The 19,888-nt window shown below is 52.0% G+C and overlaps 2 protein-coding genes across 7 annotated transcripts; one reads left to right on the forward strand and one right to left on the reverse strand.

The window, feature by feature from the left end:
- Positions 1–3,655: 3,655 nt before the first annotated feature.
- Positions 3,656–15,303, forward strand: RMND5B (required for meiotic nuclear division 5 homolog B). 5 transcript variants are annotated; one of them, XR_014147290.1, is made up of 10 exons: positions 3,656–5,185; positions 5,307–5,447; positions 5,958–6,058; positions 6,243–6,409; positions 7,283–7,448; positions 9,087–9,189; positions 9,299–9,453; positions 10,047–11,024; positions 11,071–12,801; positions 13,549–15,303. XR_014147290.1 is itself a non-coding variant. In XM_081827259.1 (8 exons), exons 1-8 carry the CDS (start codon positions 5,081–5,083, stop codon positions 10,044–10,046), a joined length of 966 nt encoding a protein of 321 aa, XP_081683385.1. In that variant the 5' UTR covers positions 3,656–5,080; the 3' UTR covers positions 10,047–10,061. The 5 variants fall into 5 exon arrangements, 2 of the variants coding, with proteins under 2 accessions (XP_081683385.1, XP_081683384.1); XR_014147291.1 differs by having other exon boundaries at positions 11,071–12,035; positions 12,673–15,303; XR_014147292.1 differs by having other exon boundaries at positions 3,656–4,823; positions 5,040–5,185; positions 11,071–15,303.
- Positions 10,878–14,148, reverse strand: NHP2 (NHP2 ribonucleoprotein). 2 transcript variants are annotated; one of them, XR_014147293.1, is made up of 5 exons: positions 13,950–14,148; positions 13,800–13,869; positions 11,796–11,901; positions 11,071–11,251; positions 10,878–11,024 (listed from the first exon to the last, which is right to left on the reverse strand). XR_014147293.1 is itself a non-coding variant. In XM_081827260.1 (5 exons), the coding sequence occupies exons 1-4, from the start codon at positions 14,107–14,109 to the stop codon at positions 11,104–11,106; spliced, it is 462 nt and encodes a 153-aa protein (XP_081683386.1). In that variant the 5' UTR covers positions 14,110–14,148; the 3' UTR covers positions 10,878–11,024; positions 11,071–11,103. The 2 variants fall into 2 exon arrangements, 1 of the variants encoding a protein (XP_081683386.1); XM_081827260.1 differs by having other exon boundaries at positions 11,071–11,229.
- Positions 15,304–19,888: the final 4,585 nt, after the last annotated feature.

Raw genomic sequence — 19,888 nt, forward strand, 5'->3', positions numbered from 1 at the left:
TGAGCCACCCAGGTGCCCTGGGTTTTTTTTTTTTTTTTTAAGATTTTATTTATTTGACAGAGACAGTGAGAGAAGGAACACAAGCAGGGGGAGTGGGAGAGGGAGAAGCAGGTTTCCCGCCCAGTAGGGAGCCCGATGCGGGGCTCGATCCCAGGACCCCAGGATCATGACCTGAGCAGAAGGCAGACGCTTAACGACTGAGCCACCCAGGCGCCCCTCATCTTTGGTTTTTTTAACCGGGGACATTTCTCCCACTTGCTTGTCTTTCATGACATTCACGATTTCGAAGCAGTAAGGCTAATGATTTTGCAGAATATCTCTTGGTTTAGGCTTGCCTGCTGTTTTCTCCTCCTCGCCCAGATGTTGCATCTTGGGCAGCACAATACTTTGGAAGTGATCTGGTTCTCAGGGCGTCAGTCACATCAGGAGGTACAGGGTGTCAGCTCGTTCCCTGATTGGCAGTGTGAACTGTGATCACTTGGTTAAGACGGTGTCAGCCAGGTTCCCCCCGTGTAAAGTTAATATTTCTTTACAGTTAATTAGTAAGAAATTTTAGGGGAGATGCTTTGAGCCTCTACAAATGGCCTGCACTTTATTGTATTTGAGCCCACTGGCCCAGGGGTGATTCTTGCCTGATTCAGTTATTATAAAGCAACACGGGTGACTTTTCCTGCTCTCTCATTCCTTACATACAGTTGGCCCTTGAACAACACAGGTTTGAACTGTGCGGGTCCACTTACATGCAGATTTGTTTTTTAGTAAATACAGTAATGTAAATGCATTTTCTTTTTTTTTATGACTTTCTCAATGACATTTTCTCTTTTTTTTAGCTTTATTTTAAGAATACAGTATATAACACAGGTGACATACCAAATATGTGTCATTTGACTGTGTTACTGGTAAGGCTTCCTGTCACCAATAGGCTATCAGTAGTTGTGTTTTGGGGGAGTCAAAAGTTATACACAGATTTTTGACTGTGCACGGGGTGGTACCCTTAACCCCCATGTTGTTCAAGGGTCAACTGTAGTTGTTGGCATTCAGCTTTCCTTTTTCCCTTATTTATTACCAGCTCATGCCTCATAGATTCTTATTTTATTCGTTGGGTTAAAATCCGTTACTGTTATTATTTATTTTGATGCTTGAATTGTCTTAGATTTGACCAGAGGTCACCCCTGATTCCTATGTCCTTTTTTTTTTTAATTGAGCTATAATTCACATTAAAATTCACCTTCTTAAAGTGTACAGTTTTTTAGTTTATTTTTAGTATATTTACAGAGTTGTACCATTATTACTACTGTATAATTTCAGAACATTTTCATCACCCCAAAAACAAATGCTCCCCACTAACAGTCACACCGTTTCACCCCCTCTTTCAGACCCTGCAACCACTTACCTACTTTCTCTGTGGATTACCTGTTCTGGATACTTCATATAAATGCAGTCTTACGATGTGCAGCCTTTTGTGTCTGGCTTCTTTCACTGAGCATGTTTTCAAGGTTCATACCTGTTGTAGCATGAATCAGTATTTTGATTCTTTTCTGTCCTGGGTCATATGGTAACTCTGTTAACTTTTTGAGGAACAGGCAAACTGTTTTCCAAATGTAGTTGCAATAATTTACTCATTCCCACCAGCAATGCATGAGGGTTCCAATTTCTCCAATCCTCACCAAGGCTTGTTTTTATCTGTCTTTTTGATTATGGCCATCCTAGTGGGTATGAAAGGCTATCTTACTGTGGTTTTGCTCTGCATTTCCCTAGTGACTAATGATGCTGAGCATCTTTTCATGAGTGAGCTTGTTGACCATTTGTTTATCTTCATCGAAGAACTGTCTACTTAAATTGCTTTCCATTTTTTAATTGGGTTGTTTCTCTTTTTATTGTTGAGTTGTACGAGTTCTTTATGTACTCTTTAATACTAGATCCACACTGGATATTCTATCGTATGGGTTGTCTTTTCACTTTTTTTTTTTATATTTTATTTATTTATTTGTCAGAGAGAGAGAGAGCACAAGCAGGGGGAGTGGCAGACAGAGGGAGAGGGAGAAGCAGGCTCCCCGCTGAGCAGGGAGCCTGATATGGGACTTGATACCAGGACCCTGGGATCATGACCTGAGCCGAAGGCAGTCGCTTAACTGACTGAGCCACCCAGGCACCCAGTCTTTTCACTTTTTTGATAGTATCCTTTGAAGCATAAAAGTTTTTAATATTGATTAAGTCCAGTTTATTTTTTCTTGGGCTGCTTATGCCTTTGTTGTCTTATCTAAGAAACCATTGCCTAGCCCAAGGCCACAAAGATTACACCTCTGCGTTTTCTAAGAGTTTATAGTTTTGGCTCTTACACTTGGGTCTTTGATCCGTTTTGAGTTAATTTTTAGATATGGTGTAAGATCCAACTTCGTTCTTTTACATGTGGATATTCGGTGTTGCACTCTTCTTTCTGTTCTTTATCCTCTTGTGTCCTTTTCACATGGCCCGTCCTTTTTTTTTTCAATAAAGATGTTATTTTATTTGAGAGAGAGTGAGAGAGAACACAAGAGGGGGTCGGGTCAGAGGGAGAAGCAGACTCCCCACTGAGCAGGGAGCCCGATGTGGGACTCGATCCTGGGACTCCAGGATCATGACCTGAGCCGAAGGCAGTCACTTAACCAACTGAGCCACCCAGGCACCCTATTCCAGCCTTTTTATTTATTACTATTATTATTTAGCACTTCCTAGCTTTCTGGCACATTAAGATAATCCCTGGAGTAAGTAATTTCTGCAAGGAGATGTTCTTTGGGTGGAAAATGGTATTTGGAAACCAAGGTCTGGGTTGTTACTGAGGTGTCGTTGTTTCTGTTTTTTTAGCAGACAGATCTGTCTCTGCATGTTGCAGGCCATGAGTTTACAGATACCCCAGTTTCAATCCTGTATCACAGGGTTCTTCCTAGACCTCCCCAATCCATAGCTATATCTCTTTTCTGCAACAGTGCGTATGGTGACTCCAAAACCGGCAATACATCTCCCATCTGCTTGATTTCTACAGTACATAGAGAGTATTTTCGGAATTGCTACACTTCGTACCTCTGTGAAAAACAAATCTGCAGAGTAGAGTTTGTTTCCTTTTAATGTTTTTTTTTTTTAAAGAAAGCATGCACATAGGAAAGACTTCAAAGTCAAAAGAGCTTACAGGGAAAGTGAGTCTCCCCTTCAGCCCTGCTTGCCAGTCCCTGTGCGCCAGCCCACCCCCCGAGTCACCCCTGCCCCCAACTTCCCCGGCACGCCTCCCAGACAGCATCTGTGTGCACACACAGGTGGCATGTGTGTCTATCCCCTCCCTTTTTTTAAACACAAAGGGTAGCCTCAAGCATGTGCTTTCCTGCACCTTTTCCCCCCTCCAGTTTGTCTCCGAGAGTGTTCTGTCTCACTACGTAGAATTCTGCCTCATTCTTGCACCTGGTTGCTTACCATTGCATCTTGTGGTTGTGCCATGCTGTAGTAATGCCCAGGCCTGGGTCCTTGCTTCTGATGGCAGGTTAACCGTGTGGTAGAATGGGTCTGAAACGCTCTTATGCTGTGCCGTTGGTTAACAGGTGGTGGTGGCCTGCTGCAGGGTGTTTACAGGGAGACCACATTTTCTCAGATGGGGGTTTGTCAGCGCTAATGGTTTCAGGGGCGTCCTTGGGCAGAGAAGATTTGGGGGTTTCAGGTTAAAAGGCTTTGGTTTTGGGATGCCTGGCTGGCTCAGCCAATGGAGCATGTGACTTTCAATCTTGGGGTTGTGAGTTCAAGCCCCATGTTGGGCCTGGAGCGTACTTTAAAGAAAGGATGGGGAGCTTTGGTTTCCTGAGAGCTGTTGCTTTGTCCTAAAGGGAATGTGGCCAGGGACTGTACAGAGTGTGGTCCTCTGTGACCTGGATGGAGCAGAATGTGAGAGATGAGTGGCAAGCTGGGGTTTGGGTGGGTGGCAGTGTCAGAGTGGAATGTGGTCCTGCCCTGTCTCCCTGTGTAGGTGGGGGGCCTCCGGTCGTTATTTGTCGGAGGCATTCAGTTACAGGTGCCAGCAACCCAGCTCAGACCAGGTTAAATGAACAGGCGGGGGTGGGGAACACTGGATTCATGGACTCAGGTAACTGAAATGTCCAGGCCCGGCTGGATCCAGGTGCTCATGGGATCCCCTCAGTCTACACTGTCTTCATTCTCAGAGCAGTGCCTTGGTAGAATGCCTTGGTAGTACCCAGTGACTTGGTAGAATGCATCTCTCTTCCAGGGCTTCCGGTCTTGGAGCCGAGACGCTCCCTGGCTCTCCTGGGTCATGTTTCTTTCCCTGAACCAAGGCGTTGCCATCTAAAGAAGGCACCTAGATGCTGGGCTGGAGAAAGGGGCAGATGTTCTGTCTGTCCTCCTCTCTTCCAAGTCCCATGTGCTCTTGGCGGTGTGTCTGGTTCTGGCCCAGCCATGGGGGTGGGAACCGCACAGGCTTGGAGTCCTGAGCCAGAAACATCCCTGAACTTCCCTGGCAGTATCCTCTGGGTTGGTAAGAGGCATTAACCTGGGGACAGCGCCTTATGGCCCAAAGCCTCCTCACACGTGGTGTCTCACTCAAGACAGTAAAGAGCCATCCGGTGTGGTGGTGAAGAGCATGTGCTTTAGCTCTGTCACTGCTGTCACTCAGCAAGCTACCGCCTCAGCTCCCCCAGCTACAGGACAGGGTACTAACAGTGTCCACTGCAGGGCACAGTGGGGAGGATTAAATGAGCTGAAATAAAGTACTTTCCCGTAGGAAGTGCCGAATCAGCTACAATTCACAGCAAAGGACAGGGCCGGTACTATCACCCATTTTACAGGTGAGGAAATGAACCGAGAGATGAAGCCACTCGCCCTGCTTGAGCAGTTCCAAGGCATGCAGTTAAAAAGTGGCAGGACCTGGAACAGAAGCCGGGGTCTTTCACCCTGGAGTTCAGGGCTCCCTCCTGGGCCTCCGGGCTGGTGTGGAGAAGAGAGGTAGCAGGGGCCAGGTGTGCTCCTCTGTGTCCTGATTCACTGCCAGTGTTTCCCTGCAGCCCTCCAGGGGACCCCTCTGTCAGCCACCCTCTCCCTGGTGATGTCCCAGTGCTGCCGGAAGATCAAAGACACCGTGCAGAAACTGGCTTCGGACCATAAGGACATTCACAGCAGCGTCTCCCGAGTGGGCAAAGCCATCGACAGGGTGAGCGTGCAGGCAGCCTTGGGCTGGGGGTGGGGACACCCCGGAGCTAGTGCCTGGGGGGCGGGGCTCAGCAGGAAAGGCGAATGCTGAGTCACAGGGCCCTGTCTCTTGTCCTCGTCAGAACTTTGACTCTGAGATTTGCGGCGTCGTCTCCGATGCGGTGTGGGACTCTCGGGAGAAGCAGCAGCAGGTCCTGCAGATGGCCATTGTGGAGCACCTGTACCAGCAGGGTATGCTGAGCGTTGCCGAGGAGCTGTGCCAGGTAATGGCCTTGCCGGGAAGGCGCTGGAACCTGTCTCTTCTGCTTCTACTCGATGGCTGTCTTTATATTTGGTTTCCTCTTCTTTATATAAACTTATTTTAGAAGGGAAATCATTGCCCCTGCCATAAATAGAAGATAGCTCTAAAAATACATACGATGGCAAGTGAAGCCATGAATCTCTAGCTAGAGTTGGTTGCCGGCCAAGGTTCTGAGCTGACGCCTGATATCGCTTTCTTAAAAAGGGAGATTAGTAACATGACAAAGTAGCACTTGTTAGGTGTTAAAAACCCACTAGTAATAAAAGTAAGGGTACTTTCTCAATGTGATTAAGAGGACTGAAGAGGAATCATTTTCTCACCATGCTACTCAACACAGGTCTCTAAGACCCTGGGGATGGGTTAGGTTTTGTAGTCTGCACTCCGGGAGGCCAGCCTGCAACACTCAGCCTTCCAGAACTGGAATGTTCTGGAAACAGACTCCTTCAGCGGTGGGATTGTGCTCTCCCCACAGGAGTCAACACTGAACGTGGACTTGGACTTTAAGCAGCCTTTCCTCGAGTTGAATCGAATCCTGGAAGCTCTGCACGAACAAGACCTAGGGCCGGCATTGGAGTAAGTTGGCCCTTGGATGGGCCAGTGAGGGGACGGGGCCCGTCTGTGGTCTTCTGTCACCTGGTGTACTCGACACGCCTCCAGCCCTGTCTCATGGGCCTCACTTTGGCTTTGGGAGCCCACCTCTCAGTCCCGGCTCCACCGGGGCCCCTTCTCCTGCCCCACCAGCTCCCTTTCTCCCCAGATGGGCTGTCTCCCACAGGCAGCGCCTGCTCGAGCTCAACAGCTCCCTGGAGTTCAAGCTGCACCGCCTACACTTCATCCGCCTCCTGGCAGGCGGCCCTGAGAAGCAGCTGGAGGCCCTCAGCTATGCCCGGCACTTTCAGCCGTTTGCACGGCTGCACCAGCGAGGTAAGTGCTCAGGTGCTGGGGTGGGGGCTGCCGGGCTCCGGCAGGTGTCAGCAGGGCTCAGGGGGTTGGGCTCCGAGTCCCTGCCCCACCTGAGGGGCTGTGTGTAACCAGGATGCCTTTCCCCAACCTGAGAACTCTGACCCCTCCCTCACCGTCTCCCAAGTGAACTCCAAACCCCACGCTCTTCCCCTGCATCCGCCTGTGCCATATCCTTCCAGCTTCTTCTCAGGCCGCTCTGCACACCTGCTGTGGGGCACACCCACACTCAGCACACAGGGCCATGTGCGCCCCTGCGCCTCAGCCTGGGCCTCGCCCACCTAGAAGCAGCCCACTCGTTTCCTTAAGACTCACTCGGCGCCTCTCCACAGCTTCCTTCCGTCACACCAGGATTTCCAGACCTCAGTCCGTGGAGTCTCCCCTTCCAGATACTCACCATTAGTAACCACTCCTACTGGTAGTAACTGGTTCTCTAGCTCCACTCCTACCCATGTGTTACCTCACATTTTGTGAAATCATAAAGACCAAGCACCGTCAGTAAATCTAGATACCACCTGAAAGTTTTTAAAAGGGAGAGTAGCTAGTCTTGGAGAAGAAAAACGTGAGCGCTAACCTGAGACTCGCTCCTTGGTGCACTTGGAAGGATGGGAAGAGAACTCAAACTCAGCTCCCTACTGGATTGCCTTGTGCCTGATGCTTGTCCTTCTCCCGCAGAAGCAGCCCCGAGACTCTGTCTCCACACTGGATTTTAGTGAAAATCAGTTTTGCCTGAGGGCATCTCAGGGCCCATTCCTCCTGGTCAGGGGCCTGGGATCTGCGAGGCCCAGCCTGCGCCCTCTGATCCCCTGCTCGCCCTGACCTGTGCCTGCCTTGCAGAGATCCAGGTGATGATGGGCAGCCTGGTGTACCTGCGGCTGGGCTTGGAGAAGTCCCCTTACTGCCACCTCCTGGACAACAGCCACTGGGCAGAGATCTGCGAGACCTTTACCCGGGATGCTTGTTCCCTGCTGGGGCTCTCGGTGGAGTCGCCCCTCAGTGTCAGGTACGGGGCAGCCCTGTGGGGGCAGCACAAGTGGGAGGGTCTCAGGGGAAACAATTGGTGGAGGCCATTCCATGTGCCAGGGGTGGTCCTTGGTTCTTTCAGACCTAAACTGGCTCTCTTAGTCATGCTTCCTGGGAGGAATTATCTGATTTTACGGTTGGAGAAACTGAGGTTAGGAAGAGTTGTGGCCTGCCGTCACTGCAAGGTCAGTGGCGGGGTCAAGGTTCCCCTTCTTTTTTTTTTTTTTTTTTAAGATTTTATTTATTTATTTGACAGAGAGAGATAGCAAGAGCAGGAACACAAGCAGGGGGAGTGGGAGAGGGAGAAGCAGACCCCCTGCTGAGCAGGGAGCCCAGTGTGGGGCTCGATCCCAGGACCCTGGGATTATGACCTGAGCTGAAGGCAGACGCTTAACGACTGAGCGACCCAGGCGCCCAAGGTTCCCCTTCTGTAAGGTCTTTTGAATGAGGTCTCTGTCTCGCCTGCAAGGTCGGTGGCAGGGTCAAGGTTCCTTCTTTTTTTTTTTTTTTTTAAGATTTTATTTATTTGACAGAGAGAGATAGCGAGAGCAGGAACACAAGCAGGGGGAGTGGGAGAGGGAGAAGCAGACTTGCCGCTGAGCAGGGAGCCTGATGCAGGGCTCCATCCCTGAGCCCAAGGTAGATGCTTAACGACTGAGCCACCCAGGCGCCCAAGGTTCCCCTTCTGTAAGGTCTTTTGAATGAGGTCTCTGTCTTGCCTGCACCTCCCCCCTGAGTTATCACAAGACCCTCTGCAGCCTGGCCTTCCCTCAGACCACTTCCCTTTGGGGAGATTTGAAAGTGCCTGAGTAACACGTATGGAGACCTTTCCCCTGGAAGGCTCCTGCACAGTAACGTTCTCATGACTCCACGAGGCCCTAGGAATTACAGGTAGTTTTCCTCATTTTACAGATGACAAAACACACAGGCCCAAGGCACGCGCGGACTTGCCCAGGGCATCGCAGGGAATAAAGGGCACATGAACCCGGTCCCAGAATCCCACGCTGCACCACAGTGCATCTCCCGCCCCACCCCAGGGGGAAGGTTTCCAGTTAAAGGACAGTGTTTCCCAGCAGGAACGCCAGGGACACCTCACGATGGTTCTCGGGTGCACGATTTTCCTGAGCATCATAGGTACTTAGCCCTCGAGGTGCCAGCCAGTTGACTCCCCGCCCCTGCCTGAGTCACTGCGAGATTCGGATCTGCCCCCGTGTCTGAGTGTCCGCGTTGACGGTAACCGGTCGCAGATGGGCATTACGACAGCAGAGTGGGGGAGACAGGCAGGCTGGGGCCCTTTGAAACTGATCGCTGGCTCCATCACACCAGCGGCATTCCAGTGGTTTGGGTGAGCAGGTATCTGCTCCCTAGATCTTCCTTTTGTTTTTCCCATAGGTCCCCAAACTCTGGGGTGCATTAGAATGACGCTAGGGTCGGACACACATAGCTACCTGTGTGGCGCTTTATGAGCGACCGGGGAGATTTTCAAGGATCAGTCTGACCATGTGCCACTTGAGCACCCCGCCCCAAGACACAGGCCGACGACCAGTGTGCTGGTGCCTCTGTCTGTCCGCTGGGCTCTCGGTGTGGGCCGCTGCAGCCCCTGCTCTTTGTTCCGCAGCTTTGCTTCTGGCTGTGTGGCGCTGCCTGTGCTGATGAACATTAAGGCTGTGATTGAGCAGAGGCAGTGCACGGGGGTCTGGAGTCACAAGGACGAGCTACCGGTGAGGCCTGGCAGGGCGGGGTGGGGCGTGGGGGTGTGTGTGGGCAGAAGGCCCTGGAAAGAGCGGCCGAAGCTGGAAGTGGGACTCAGCCCTCCGCTGGCTTCCCCAGATTGAGATTGAACTGGGCATGAAGTGCTGGTACCACTCGGTGTTCGCCTGCCCCATCCTCCGGCAGCAGACGTCAGATTCCAACCCTCCCATCAAGCTCATCTGTGGCCACGTGATCTCCCGAGACGCCCTCAACAAGCTCATCAATGGAGGAAAGTAAGTGCCCTGGGCTCTGCTCCATCTTGGCTCGGTTCCCCCCCACCGGCCAGCCCCCAACACATTGTCTGTTCTCCCTGTGCAGGCTGAAGTGTCCCTACTGCCCCATGGAGCAGAACCCAGCCGATGGGAAACGCATCATATTCTGATACCTGCCTCGAAGGAACTTTGTCAGAAGGGCTTTCCACCCATGAGCCTTGCTCTGTCCCGGTGGGGGTGGCTAGCTTCAGTGGACTGTGGTTCATTTCCGAACAACTGGCTGAGCGCCACCATGGGCGGAGGCCAAGAAGGGAGATGAACCCGTCTGTGCCAGGCAGCCAGCTCCTTGGCCGGAAGGACAGGAAGACACTGGCCTCGGCACTCCCGCGGTTGCCCTGTTTCTCTTGGCCAGTGACTTCGTAGCAGCCCACAGAGAAGCAAAGCACTTGGCCAGCAATGCAGACCTTTTCAGCCCTGCCCCCAGCACCGCGCCCGCCCCTCCCACTGTATGTATCCAGTCCCCACTGTAAATAGTCCGGTTCGAACCGAATGCCCTGGTTTTATAACTGAGCAAATATATTCACAGGCCTTCTCCTTACCTCACCCGCCTTTAGCTTCACGGACAAGGAATTACTGCAGCCTCACCGTGCCCAGAGAGAACCCAGCGTGCCTCTCTGCCTGGGTGAAAAGGCCCGGGGATGTCACCTCAGACCACGGGCCTGAGGCTTTTACACAAACGAGTCAAATCTGATGCCCTCCTTACTAGGAAAAGGAAGCGAAGCGAGGGGATTTAGGAAGATGAACGGACTTGCCCTACAGGGCTCACAGCTTGTAAAGGAGACAGTTCGGAATCGGAACTGGATCCGACCCTCCATCCCAAGCTCTTTGAGGTTGACTCCAGGGTGCCTAGAGCTTGGTTGCTTTGTGTCCGCACTGAGCCCCGTGCTGGGCCTCAGAGAGCAGGAAGACACCCGAAGTCTGAGACGTCTGAAGGGACTGGGTCACCGGGGTCATTACACCAAGCAGGAGAGCTGGCCTGGGGTTTGTCTCTAGCTTCATATGCCTACTTCAGATGTGCTGTATGCGTGGCTAAATGGCTTCCAGAGGTTTCCCAGTGGCATTTTGGGCTTGTAGGGGCAGGGGAAGGAAGAAGGAGGAACGGGGGTGTCCCCAACACAGGGGCCGCAGGCTTTTGTGTATGGCATCTGCTGCAGCAGCCTTATGGTGTGGCTCCCACCAGTGGGAGGCGGAAGCCGGGGGTGGGCAGCAAAGAGTGTTCTCTGCTGGGGTCTGGCACCAGCCCCGGCGGCCCAGCAGAAGCAGCAACTTCTCTGAGTCCGTCGGGTTCTCTGGTGAGAAAGGCTGTATCCACTCTCTCCTGCCCACCACCTCCTTGGCCCCACCAGCAGCTGCTGCCGAAAAACACACCCACAGGCTCAGCACACTTTAGTCTTAGCATTTACTTCCCCACGCTCCATTCTCGGACCATCTGCACACGCGCGCAACAGAAGATGCTGGATGCTGGCTCCGCCTTCCGGAAAGAGCTGATGGAGCAGCCTGGGAAGAAGGCAGGCCGCGGGGCCCAGGGAGATGTGTGAGCATGGGCGGCAGGAGGCCAGCCAGCTGGCCCACCGCCAGCCCCGCAGCTTCCAGAGCAGGTGCCCGAGTCCTTCACATGGGCGGGGGCAGGGCCTGCACCTCCTCCAGGCACTCGTCATAAGCCTCCTGGTACTCCTCGTGTGGCTTGACCATGATCACACAGGTGGGGCGCTTGGAGCCCGCGGCTGCACCCAGGTCCTGCGGACAAGGGAAGGAAGGCCTATGGGCGGGGGGGGGAAGGCTGCACCGCCTGTATGCTGGGGAGTCACGGACCCCTGACCCACTGGCCCCATCCAGCCCTCAGACACGTCACACTGGCATTTCAACTCTGCCAACTTTCAAGCCTCAGGCCCACCATGCTGGGCCTACACTGGGCTTCTGGTCCCAGAGGCTGCCGCCTGAGGCAGGGCCTGTGTTCTCCTGGTCCCTACATGAGGACCAGGCCAGCTAACGGTCCCTTCAACAGCCCCCTCTTCCCTGAGCACCGCAACCACCCATCAGGACTAACACGGGCTTGGCATCTGCACTGACGGAGCATGTCCAAGCACACCTCCTTTGTCATTCCTGCAGTCCATAAGGGCAGGAATTCCCAGTTTCCAAGAAGGAGACTGAACCAGGGACCAGCAGAGCCAAGGATCCATCCACATCAGTCTCAACTCCAAAGCCTGCATTTTTCCCCACTATGGCCTGCTCCCACAGACCCGCTGCCAGATCCCCCTCCTCCAATGCTGACCAAGATCCGGGGGGGATCGTGTGTGCCTTACCGTCTTAGAGGGGATATAGACGTAGGGCAAGTTCCGGTCTTCACACATAACTGGGAGATGGCAGTAGACCTCAATGGGCAACGTGTCTCCTGCCAAAACCATGATCCTGCGGTGAGAGAAACACCGTCATTTCTAACTTGCCCATTCCTTCTTTCAGTCAATAGTGCTACCCTACCTCTGGACAGAGAAAATGGCCTCGGCCCTCAAGGACCCCAGATGTGAATCTCCCACCTTCTGAAAGTGCGTGCAAATTTGTGTTTGGTGATCACTTCCTCTGGGGAGGTGAGCCCTAGTTCTTGGCAAATTAGTAAATGCCACGCAGGGCGACAAGTGGGATTCCACTGGGACAGGTGAGCTATGGGAGTGACACCAAGGAGTGAGGAGAGCTCAGCTCTCCTTGGAGAGTCAAAAAAGGAATCAGGAGGCGACACTAGATCAGAAAGCTGAATGAAGGTGTCAGGCAGCCCTTGGAGGGGCTGGAGGAGAGGAAAGCATTTGAGGCTGAGAGAATCCAAATGGCTGAACATAACCCAGAAGCTGGCGGATGGGGGCCTGGGATGGCTTTGAAATCCAGGGTAGGGATGGGGGCAGACGAGGCTAGAGAGATGGGCAGCAGCCACACCCCGGGGCCTTGAGTGCCAGGCTGGGAAGCCTGAGCTCAGTCCCCAGAGTCACAGGGAACTTCTGAAGGCTTGCCCGAGAGCCCTCAGGTAGGACTCCTGGCTGGCAAGGTGTCAGGGCTCTGGGGCAAGGGCCTTCGGAGTCCTGAAGACACCAAGGAAGAGTGTTGTCTGGGGGGGTGAGAGGCATACACAAGGAAAGAGCTCTTGGTTCCACGTCCTGGGCCCACTCTCCTAGTTTTCCTTTTGTCTTCCAGGCTCCTCTGTTGGCACCCCTTCCTTCGAGTGGCCTTTCAGTGCTGGTTCCTCACAGCCTAATCCTTGGCTGCCCTCTCAGTACCTTCTCCCTGGCTGACCTGGGCCACGGCCACGGCATCAGGTGCCATGTATGTGCTGACAACTCCCAAATCTGTTCTCTCCTGCCTGGCCTCTCCCTTCCAAGCCCCCAGTCTGTGTGGCCATCTGCCTATTTGACAGTTCTGCTGGGGGGAGGCGGGTGTCACATGTCTAAAAGGCACCAAACTCGTGATCTTCCCACACAAACCTGGGCCCCTCCACTGTTCACTGTATCAGTGAGTGGGCCCTCTACTCAGTTGGAATCAAGACCTCCTCACTCCGCGTCCCAAAGTCCTCTCAGATTCACCCACTTTAATTCTGTTTCAGCCACCAATAACCTAATCAACATCGCCCTCACCTCTCCTACACTGGGGCAGCCTCCTAGCTCAATTTCGTCTACTCTTGTGCCCCTGATCCTTTCCAGAGTTGCCAGAAAAATCTTCACAAGGGTAAACACAATCATGTCACTCCCTGGCTTTAACCCTCGGTGGCCTGCAAAGCTCTGAGTACAAAAACTCAATTCACCATGGCTTAGGAAGCCCGAGGAGAAGGCAATGCTTCTGTCGACCACTATGTTCTCTCCTGCCTGGGACCCAGTATCTTCTGGCAGAACACCTGCGCCCTAGGTCAGACTTCCCACTAAGCATCACATCCCCCCAGCACGATTTATCTCTTGAGCACCAACAAGGTACCGGGATACTTCAGAGACCGAGCACTGAGAGGCTTTAGGGTCCGGCCTGACGGGGAGAAAGATGTCATGAAGGCATTCTCACTGCACCCTGTACATTCCTTCGCAGGTATCTCAGGACTTTCTATGAGGGAATGAAGCTGGGCTCGACCCTGCGTGAGCCCCGGAACTCACTTTCCCGGTGGTGTTCCTCTGAGCTCTTGTGAGTGACGTGTACCAGAGGGAACTCACCGGCGGCTCCATTACCTCGTGTATAGGGGGCGGATCACATTTACCGACTTTCGCCGAGCACCTTCCAAGCAGTGGGGATACCCGTGCTACCGTCCAGAAACGCAACACCCGGCGGCAGGGGGGCCTTACCCTTTCTCGCCTTTGTTGATAAACTTCTGAACCTCCTTCACCCCGCGCCGAATCTGCTTCTGCTTCACGGCTGCAACGACAGAAGAGTCAATCGGGGGGCGTCAGCCCGCCCCCCGCGCCACCACCGGCCACCGCGGCGGCCGCAAGCACCTTTCTTGATGCACTTGTAGAGCTTCCGCGTGAGACGGCGAGAAGCCAGGGGCTGCGCGATGGGGTTCAGATTCACCAGCAGCTCGTGGTAAGTGCGCTCCCCGAGGCACGCCTCCGCCTGAGCCTCCGGCCCGTCCGGATCTGTCTTTATTTTGGTCATCGCAGCGGCCGCGGCAAACGGATACCCCGCGCCGGGCGAATACACGCGGCCCGGGCCTCAGGAATCACTTCCGGGTTATCCCGTACTGCGGGAAGCCGGCCGTACAGCACAGCCAATTAGGGGACGAAGTCTCTGACTCAAACCAATCGCTGACGCTCAGCTCTTTAACTGCAGACCGGGAGGGGCGGAGTCTCGGCTGAAGGGGCGGGACTCGCCCAGGGGACTCGGAGGCGGGGGGCGGGGCCTGGCGAGGGCGGGAAGGGACGAGGACGCAGGCTTGGCCTGGTCTGAGAGCCCCGCCTCGCGCGTACTGGGAGCGGAGGAGGAGGCTGTGGCTGTGGGGGCGTAAACATGTCTAAGGGGCGGGATCCTCCTGCCTGAGGGGCGGGGTCTGCGGCGGAGCGGAAGAACGGGCGTTCTAAACCACCTTAGAATAAGATCCTCACGTGGTCCTGGGAGAGGTGCCACAGGTGCCAAGGTTAAGGTTGAGCCTGGCGCTGCTAAGGGCTTCTTCCGTTCTAGCAAATTTTCTCACACTCTGCTCTCTCTGTGGCCCCACTCACGGGCCCCTGTCTTCCCGCAGCGACCTGCACTAATGTTACCCCCCGGGAGAGGTTCACTTTTGCCACCCTATCTGAAACTGCGGTCCCCGTCGACCTCCACCGACATCCCCTACTCCCTTTGTTTTCCTCCTAGTTCCTACGGCTGCCTGGCATTAAGCACAATCCAAGGCCTGGCGGAGACGCCGGCGGGGGCGAGGGGGAGGAGAGCGTGAGCCCCCCCTCCCCGGGAACACTGGGGGCGTCGGCACTGGGCCCGAGACTGCGGGGCGCGGTGGGGGACAGCTCCGAGTAGGCGCCCCCTCTGCAGGTATCCCTAGAGCAGTAGACAGTGACGCTGGGGAAGTGAGCAGGCCCAGACTCAGGTGGATCTCGTTTCTCCGGCTAATTTCTTCCACTGTGTCCTGGAACACTGGATGGATATGAATTATATCGTTGCTACAAATTAATTGCCTTTGATCATGCTGTGGTAGGCCTGACATTTTTGTGGTGGTGGAATAGGCCAGTAAGTGGAACTTTAGAAGTATGCAGGTGGCCGTTGGGAGCACAGGTTGGTTAAGCCAACTTAAAAATTGAACTTTTAACCCTGTAACCAAGTGCAAAGTCATTCAATAAAAAACAAATCAGTCTTTTCTATTTTGCATTTCAATAAGAAAAATCGGGATGCAAGCCATCCTAACCTTGGACCCCAACTAGTTTTCACAAGTAGCAACGTATGTCAATTGAACAATGAAAATGCGTTCTATAAGTAATGGAAAAATAATTTGAACAATTTGTATGCACAAGGTAACAGGATAATGACCTTTTATAAATGTTCTCACTTTGGAATTTCTTTTTTTTTAACGATTTTATCTATCCATTTAAGACACACACAGAGGGAGAGAGACAGAGACTGAGAGCGAGCATGAGCAGGGGGAAGGGGCAGAAACAGGCTCCCTGCTAAGCAGGGAGCCCCATGTGGGACTCTATCCCAGGACCCTGGGATCATGACCTGAGCCGAAAGCAGACGCTTAACCAACTGAGCCACCCAGGTGCCCCACCCACCATGCATTATTTATTTATTTATTTATTTATTTAAAAGATTATTTATTTGAGAGAGCGAGAATGAGAGAGAGAGAGAGAGTGTACCTGAGAGGGGGGAGGGTCAGAGGGAGAAGCAGGCTCCCCGCTGAGCAGGGAGCCCGATGCGGGACTCGATCCCGGGACTCGATCCCAGGACTCTGGGATCATGACCTGAGCTGAAGGCAGTCGCCCAACCAACTGAGCCACCCAGGCGTCCTTTTTTTTTTTTTTTTTTAAACCAGGCTCAGACCTGTATGCCAAGTGTGAAGTGGCTTGTGTGACTTTGCTGATTTCTTTCCAACGGCTATTGTAGCTCACTTGAAACAGTATAGACTGGGTGAGACCATATGGCTATACCCAATGGGCAGTAGACCAGGGCTCTAATGGACAAGTGACTTTGGGCAATTCATTTAAACTCTCTAGGCTTCAGCCCCTTGTCTATAAAGTGAGAAAGTTGGACCCAGCTGCACTAAGGTCCCATCTTTTGAAAAGTTGGGGAGGGTGATTTTTTTTTTTAATTGTGATAAAATTCACAAACCATACAGGTTGCCCATTTAAAGTGTACACATCAGTGGTTTTATTTTATTTTTTCTTTAAGATTTTACTTATTTGAGAGAGAGTGAGCAAGAGAGCACAAGCAGGGGGAGAGGCAAAGGGACAAACAGACTCCCCACTGAGCAGGGAGCCCAATACAGGACTCGATCGCAGGGCACAGAGATCATGACCTGAGCCCTGAAGGCAGACACTTAACCGACTGAGCCACCCAGGTGCCCCCAAATCAGTGGTTTTAGTATATTTAGTGAGTTGCACAGACATCACCACAATCAATTTGAGGACATTTTCATCCCTTCAATAAAAACCCTGCACCCTGTGGTTATCACCCTCTGACCCCCTCAGTCTCCCCAGCCGTAAGCCACCCCTAATTTACTTTCTGTTTCTATAGAGTTCCCTGTTCTGGACTTTCCATTGAAAGGGAATCATATAGTATGTGGCCTTTTGTGTCTGGCTTCTTTCACTTAGTATAATGTTTTCAAGGTTCATCCATGTTATAACAGGTATCAGCATGTGTGAATATTTTTCTGTAAAATTCCATTGTATGGATATTCTGCATTTTATCCATCCATCAGTTAATGGATGATTGGGTTATTTCTACCTTTTGGCTATTGTGAATAGTGGTGCTAGTTTTCATGTGGGCATATGTTTTCAATTCTCCTGGATATACACCCAGAACTAGAATTCTTGGGTCTATGTTTAACTTTTTGGGGAACCGCCAAGCTATTTCCCAAAGTGGCTGCACATTTTTATGTTCCTAGCAGCAGCATACGAGCATTCCAGTTTCCCCAAATTCTTACCAACACTTGATGTTATCTGACTTTTTTATTGTAGTAATTCCAGTGGTTGTGAAATTCAATTTCCCTGTGGTTTCCATTTGCATTTCCCTGATGGCTAATGATCCTGAGCAACTTTCCAGTAAGCTATTTGCATTCCTTTGGAGAAACATCTATTCAGATCTTTTGCCCATTTTTAAATTGAGGAAGACTTTTTTTTAAGATTTATTTATTTGAGAGGTGCCTGGGTGGCTCAGTCATTAAGCATCTGCCTTCAGCTCAGGTCATGATCCTGGGGTCCTGGGATCGAGCCCTACATCGGGCTCCCTGCTCAGCGGGAGGCCTGCTTCTCCCTCTCCCACTCCCCCCTGCTTGTATTCCCTCTCTCTCTCTGTCAAATAAATAAATAAATAATCTTAAAAAAAAAAAGATTATTTGAGAGAGAGAGAGAGCAAGGACACGAGCACAAGGGGGGAGAAAGGGATAGAGGGAGAGAGAGAATCTCAAGCAGACTCCCCACTGAGCGTGGGATCCCAAGACGTGGGGCTTGATCTCAAGACCCTGAGATCAAATGACCTGAGCTGAAATCAAGAGTCCAGCACAACTGATTGGGACACCCAGGTGCCCCTTGAGGATGACTTTTTGTTTGTTTGTTTGTTTAAAGATTTTATTTAGGGGCTCCTGGGTGGCTCAGTTGTTAAGCGTCTGCCTTCAGCTCAGGTCATGATCCCAGGGTCCTGGGATCGAGCCCCGCATCGGGCTCCCTGATTAGCCGGGAGTCTGCTTCTTCCTCTCCCACTCCCCCTGCTCCCACTGTTCCTGCTCTTGCTGTGTCTCTCTCTGTCAAATAAATAAAACTTGAAAAAAATATATAAAGATTTTATTTATTTATTTGACAGAGAGAGAGACAACACCCAAGCAGGGGGAGCAGCAGGCAGAGAGAGAAGCAGACTCCCCGCTGAGCAGGGAGCCCGATGCGGGGCTCGATCCCAGGACCCCGGGATCATGACCTGAACTGAAGGCAGATGCTTAACCAACTGAGCCACCCAGGCACCCCCAGAGATACGATTTATAATTGCTCCAAATAGTATCTCACCAACACTTGCCAAGACTGGGTTTTCGCAACTTTTTGGAGAAGGGAGAAGGTTGGTGATGATCCAGTAGGGACAAATGGTGTCTTGTGTTCATTTACATTTCTTTAGTTCTCAGGGAAGCTGGATATTTCATATTTTTATAGCTCTTTTGTGTTCTATTCTTGTCCAGTTTTTCTGTAGGGTTTGTCTCTTACCGCTTTAGAAAAGCTTTTAGGACTTTAAGGAAAGTTTTCTAGTGCTTTTGTGGTTTCACTGTTTGTATGAAAATGTTTGATCCATCAGGTTTAATGTGATGTTAGGAGCAAAGCTGGGCTCCAGCTTGATTTTCTTCCGGATGGCTGAGCCATTGTCCTGATGCCATCTACTGAACTCTTACTGGTGCCGTGCATTCATTTAAAATGCCTCTGTTGCATACTAGATTCTAATATGGGTTTGGGCAGTCCTAAACTGTTTTGATGGTTGTAGCATTTGCTTGCTTGTTTTTAATTTCTTTTTGAACTATTTTTTGGTATCTACTGGGGCTTTGGCAGCTCACCAGTTTTAAAGCAAGCTTGGGGGGACGCCTGGGTGGCACAGTCATTAAGCGTCTACCTTTGGCTCAGGTCATGATCCCAGGGTCCTGAATTCAAGTCCGGTGTCGGGCTCCTTGCTCAGTGGGGAGCCTGCTTCTCACTCTGTTTCCTGCTCCCCCTGCTTGTGCTTTCTCTCTCTCTCTGACAAATAAATAGATAAAGTCTTTAAAAAAGAATAAAATAAAACCAAGCCTGGGGAAAGACTTGATACCGGGAAAGACAAAGGCTCTGGGAGTCCAACAGGCCAGGATTTGAATCCCAGGTATACAGGTTATCAGCTTTTTTCCCCCTGGGCAAATTGTTTAACGTTACTGTGCTGGTTTCTTGCCTTTAAAATCAGATGAGGATTGAAGGAGCTGTCTGTCGCCAGGAAAGCCCCCGGGGCTGCTGTTAGGCTTCTGCTGGCTGTGTGGCGGTTCTCTCCTGGGCCTGAGCTTGAGAGGGCCAGGGTGAGGAAATGTGCAGGCCCAAGGCCTGGAGCTCAGGTCCCCCCACCCCCAATCCTCTGGCCGGTCCATTAGCAGGGCCTGCTCAGCCCTCTCCCACAATCTACTCTTCTGAGGGAAAGCTGTCCCCATGGATCTAAAGGGCGGCTGAGGTATGGGTGGGCAGCGTGTGGACAGACTGCAGACATCTGGCTTAGGGCATCCACCTATGTGCCAGTGGGTCCCTCCCTATAAGAATAGAGGGGGGCTGGTAGGAATAGAAGAGGGGGTTCAGGGGTTCCATCCGTACTGTTGCTCTGAACCCCTCCAATGTGAGGGGTGGGCCTCCTTCTTTTCTCCTTTCTCTCTCACTGATAGATTGCCGGCAGGGGGCGGCAGGGTGGGGGGAGTGGGGAGGAGTGGGATGTATTCATCTGTTCAACGAGCAGGGACTGGGAACCGACTGACTGGGTGTCTTAGCTGCCCAGGGCTGCCCTAATAAAGTACCACAAAGCAAGTGGCTTAAAGCAGCACAGATGTATCATCTGACCATTCTAGAGATCAGAAATCCAAACACAAAGTATCAGCGGAGACATACTGTTTATGAAGGCTCTAGGGGAACATGCGGTCCCTGCTTTTCTCTTAGCTTCTTGGAATGGCTGCCAGGCCCTGGTGTTCCTTGGCTTATAGACATGTCACTCCCACCTCTGCCTCCCTCCTCATGTGCTTGCTTTCTGG

Source organism: Leptonychotes weddellii, chromosome 7, assembly GCF_054177405.1.
Source record: "Leptonychotes weddellii isolate Sample4059 chromosome 7, ASM5417740v2, whole genome shotgun sequence".
Classification (NCBI taxonomy): domain Eukaryota; kingdom Metazoa; phylum Chordata; class Mammalia; order Carnivora; family Phocidae; genus Leptonychotes; species Leptonychotes weddellii.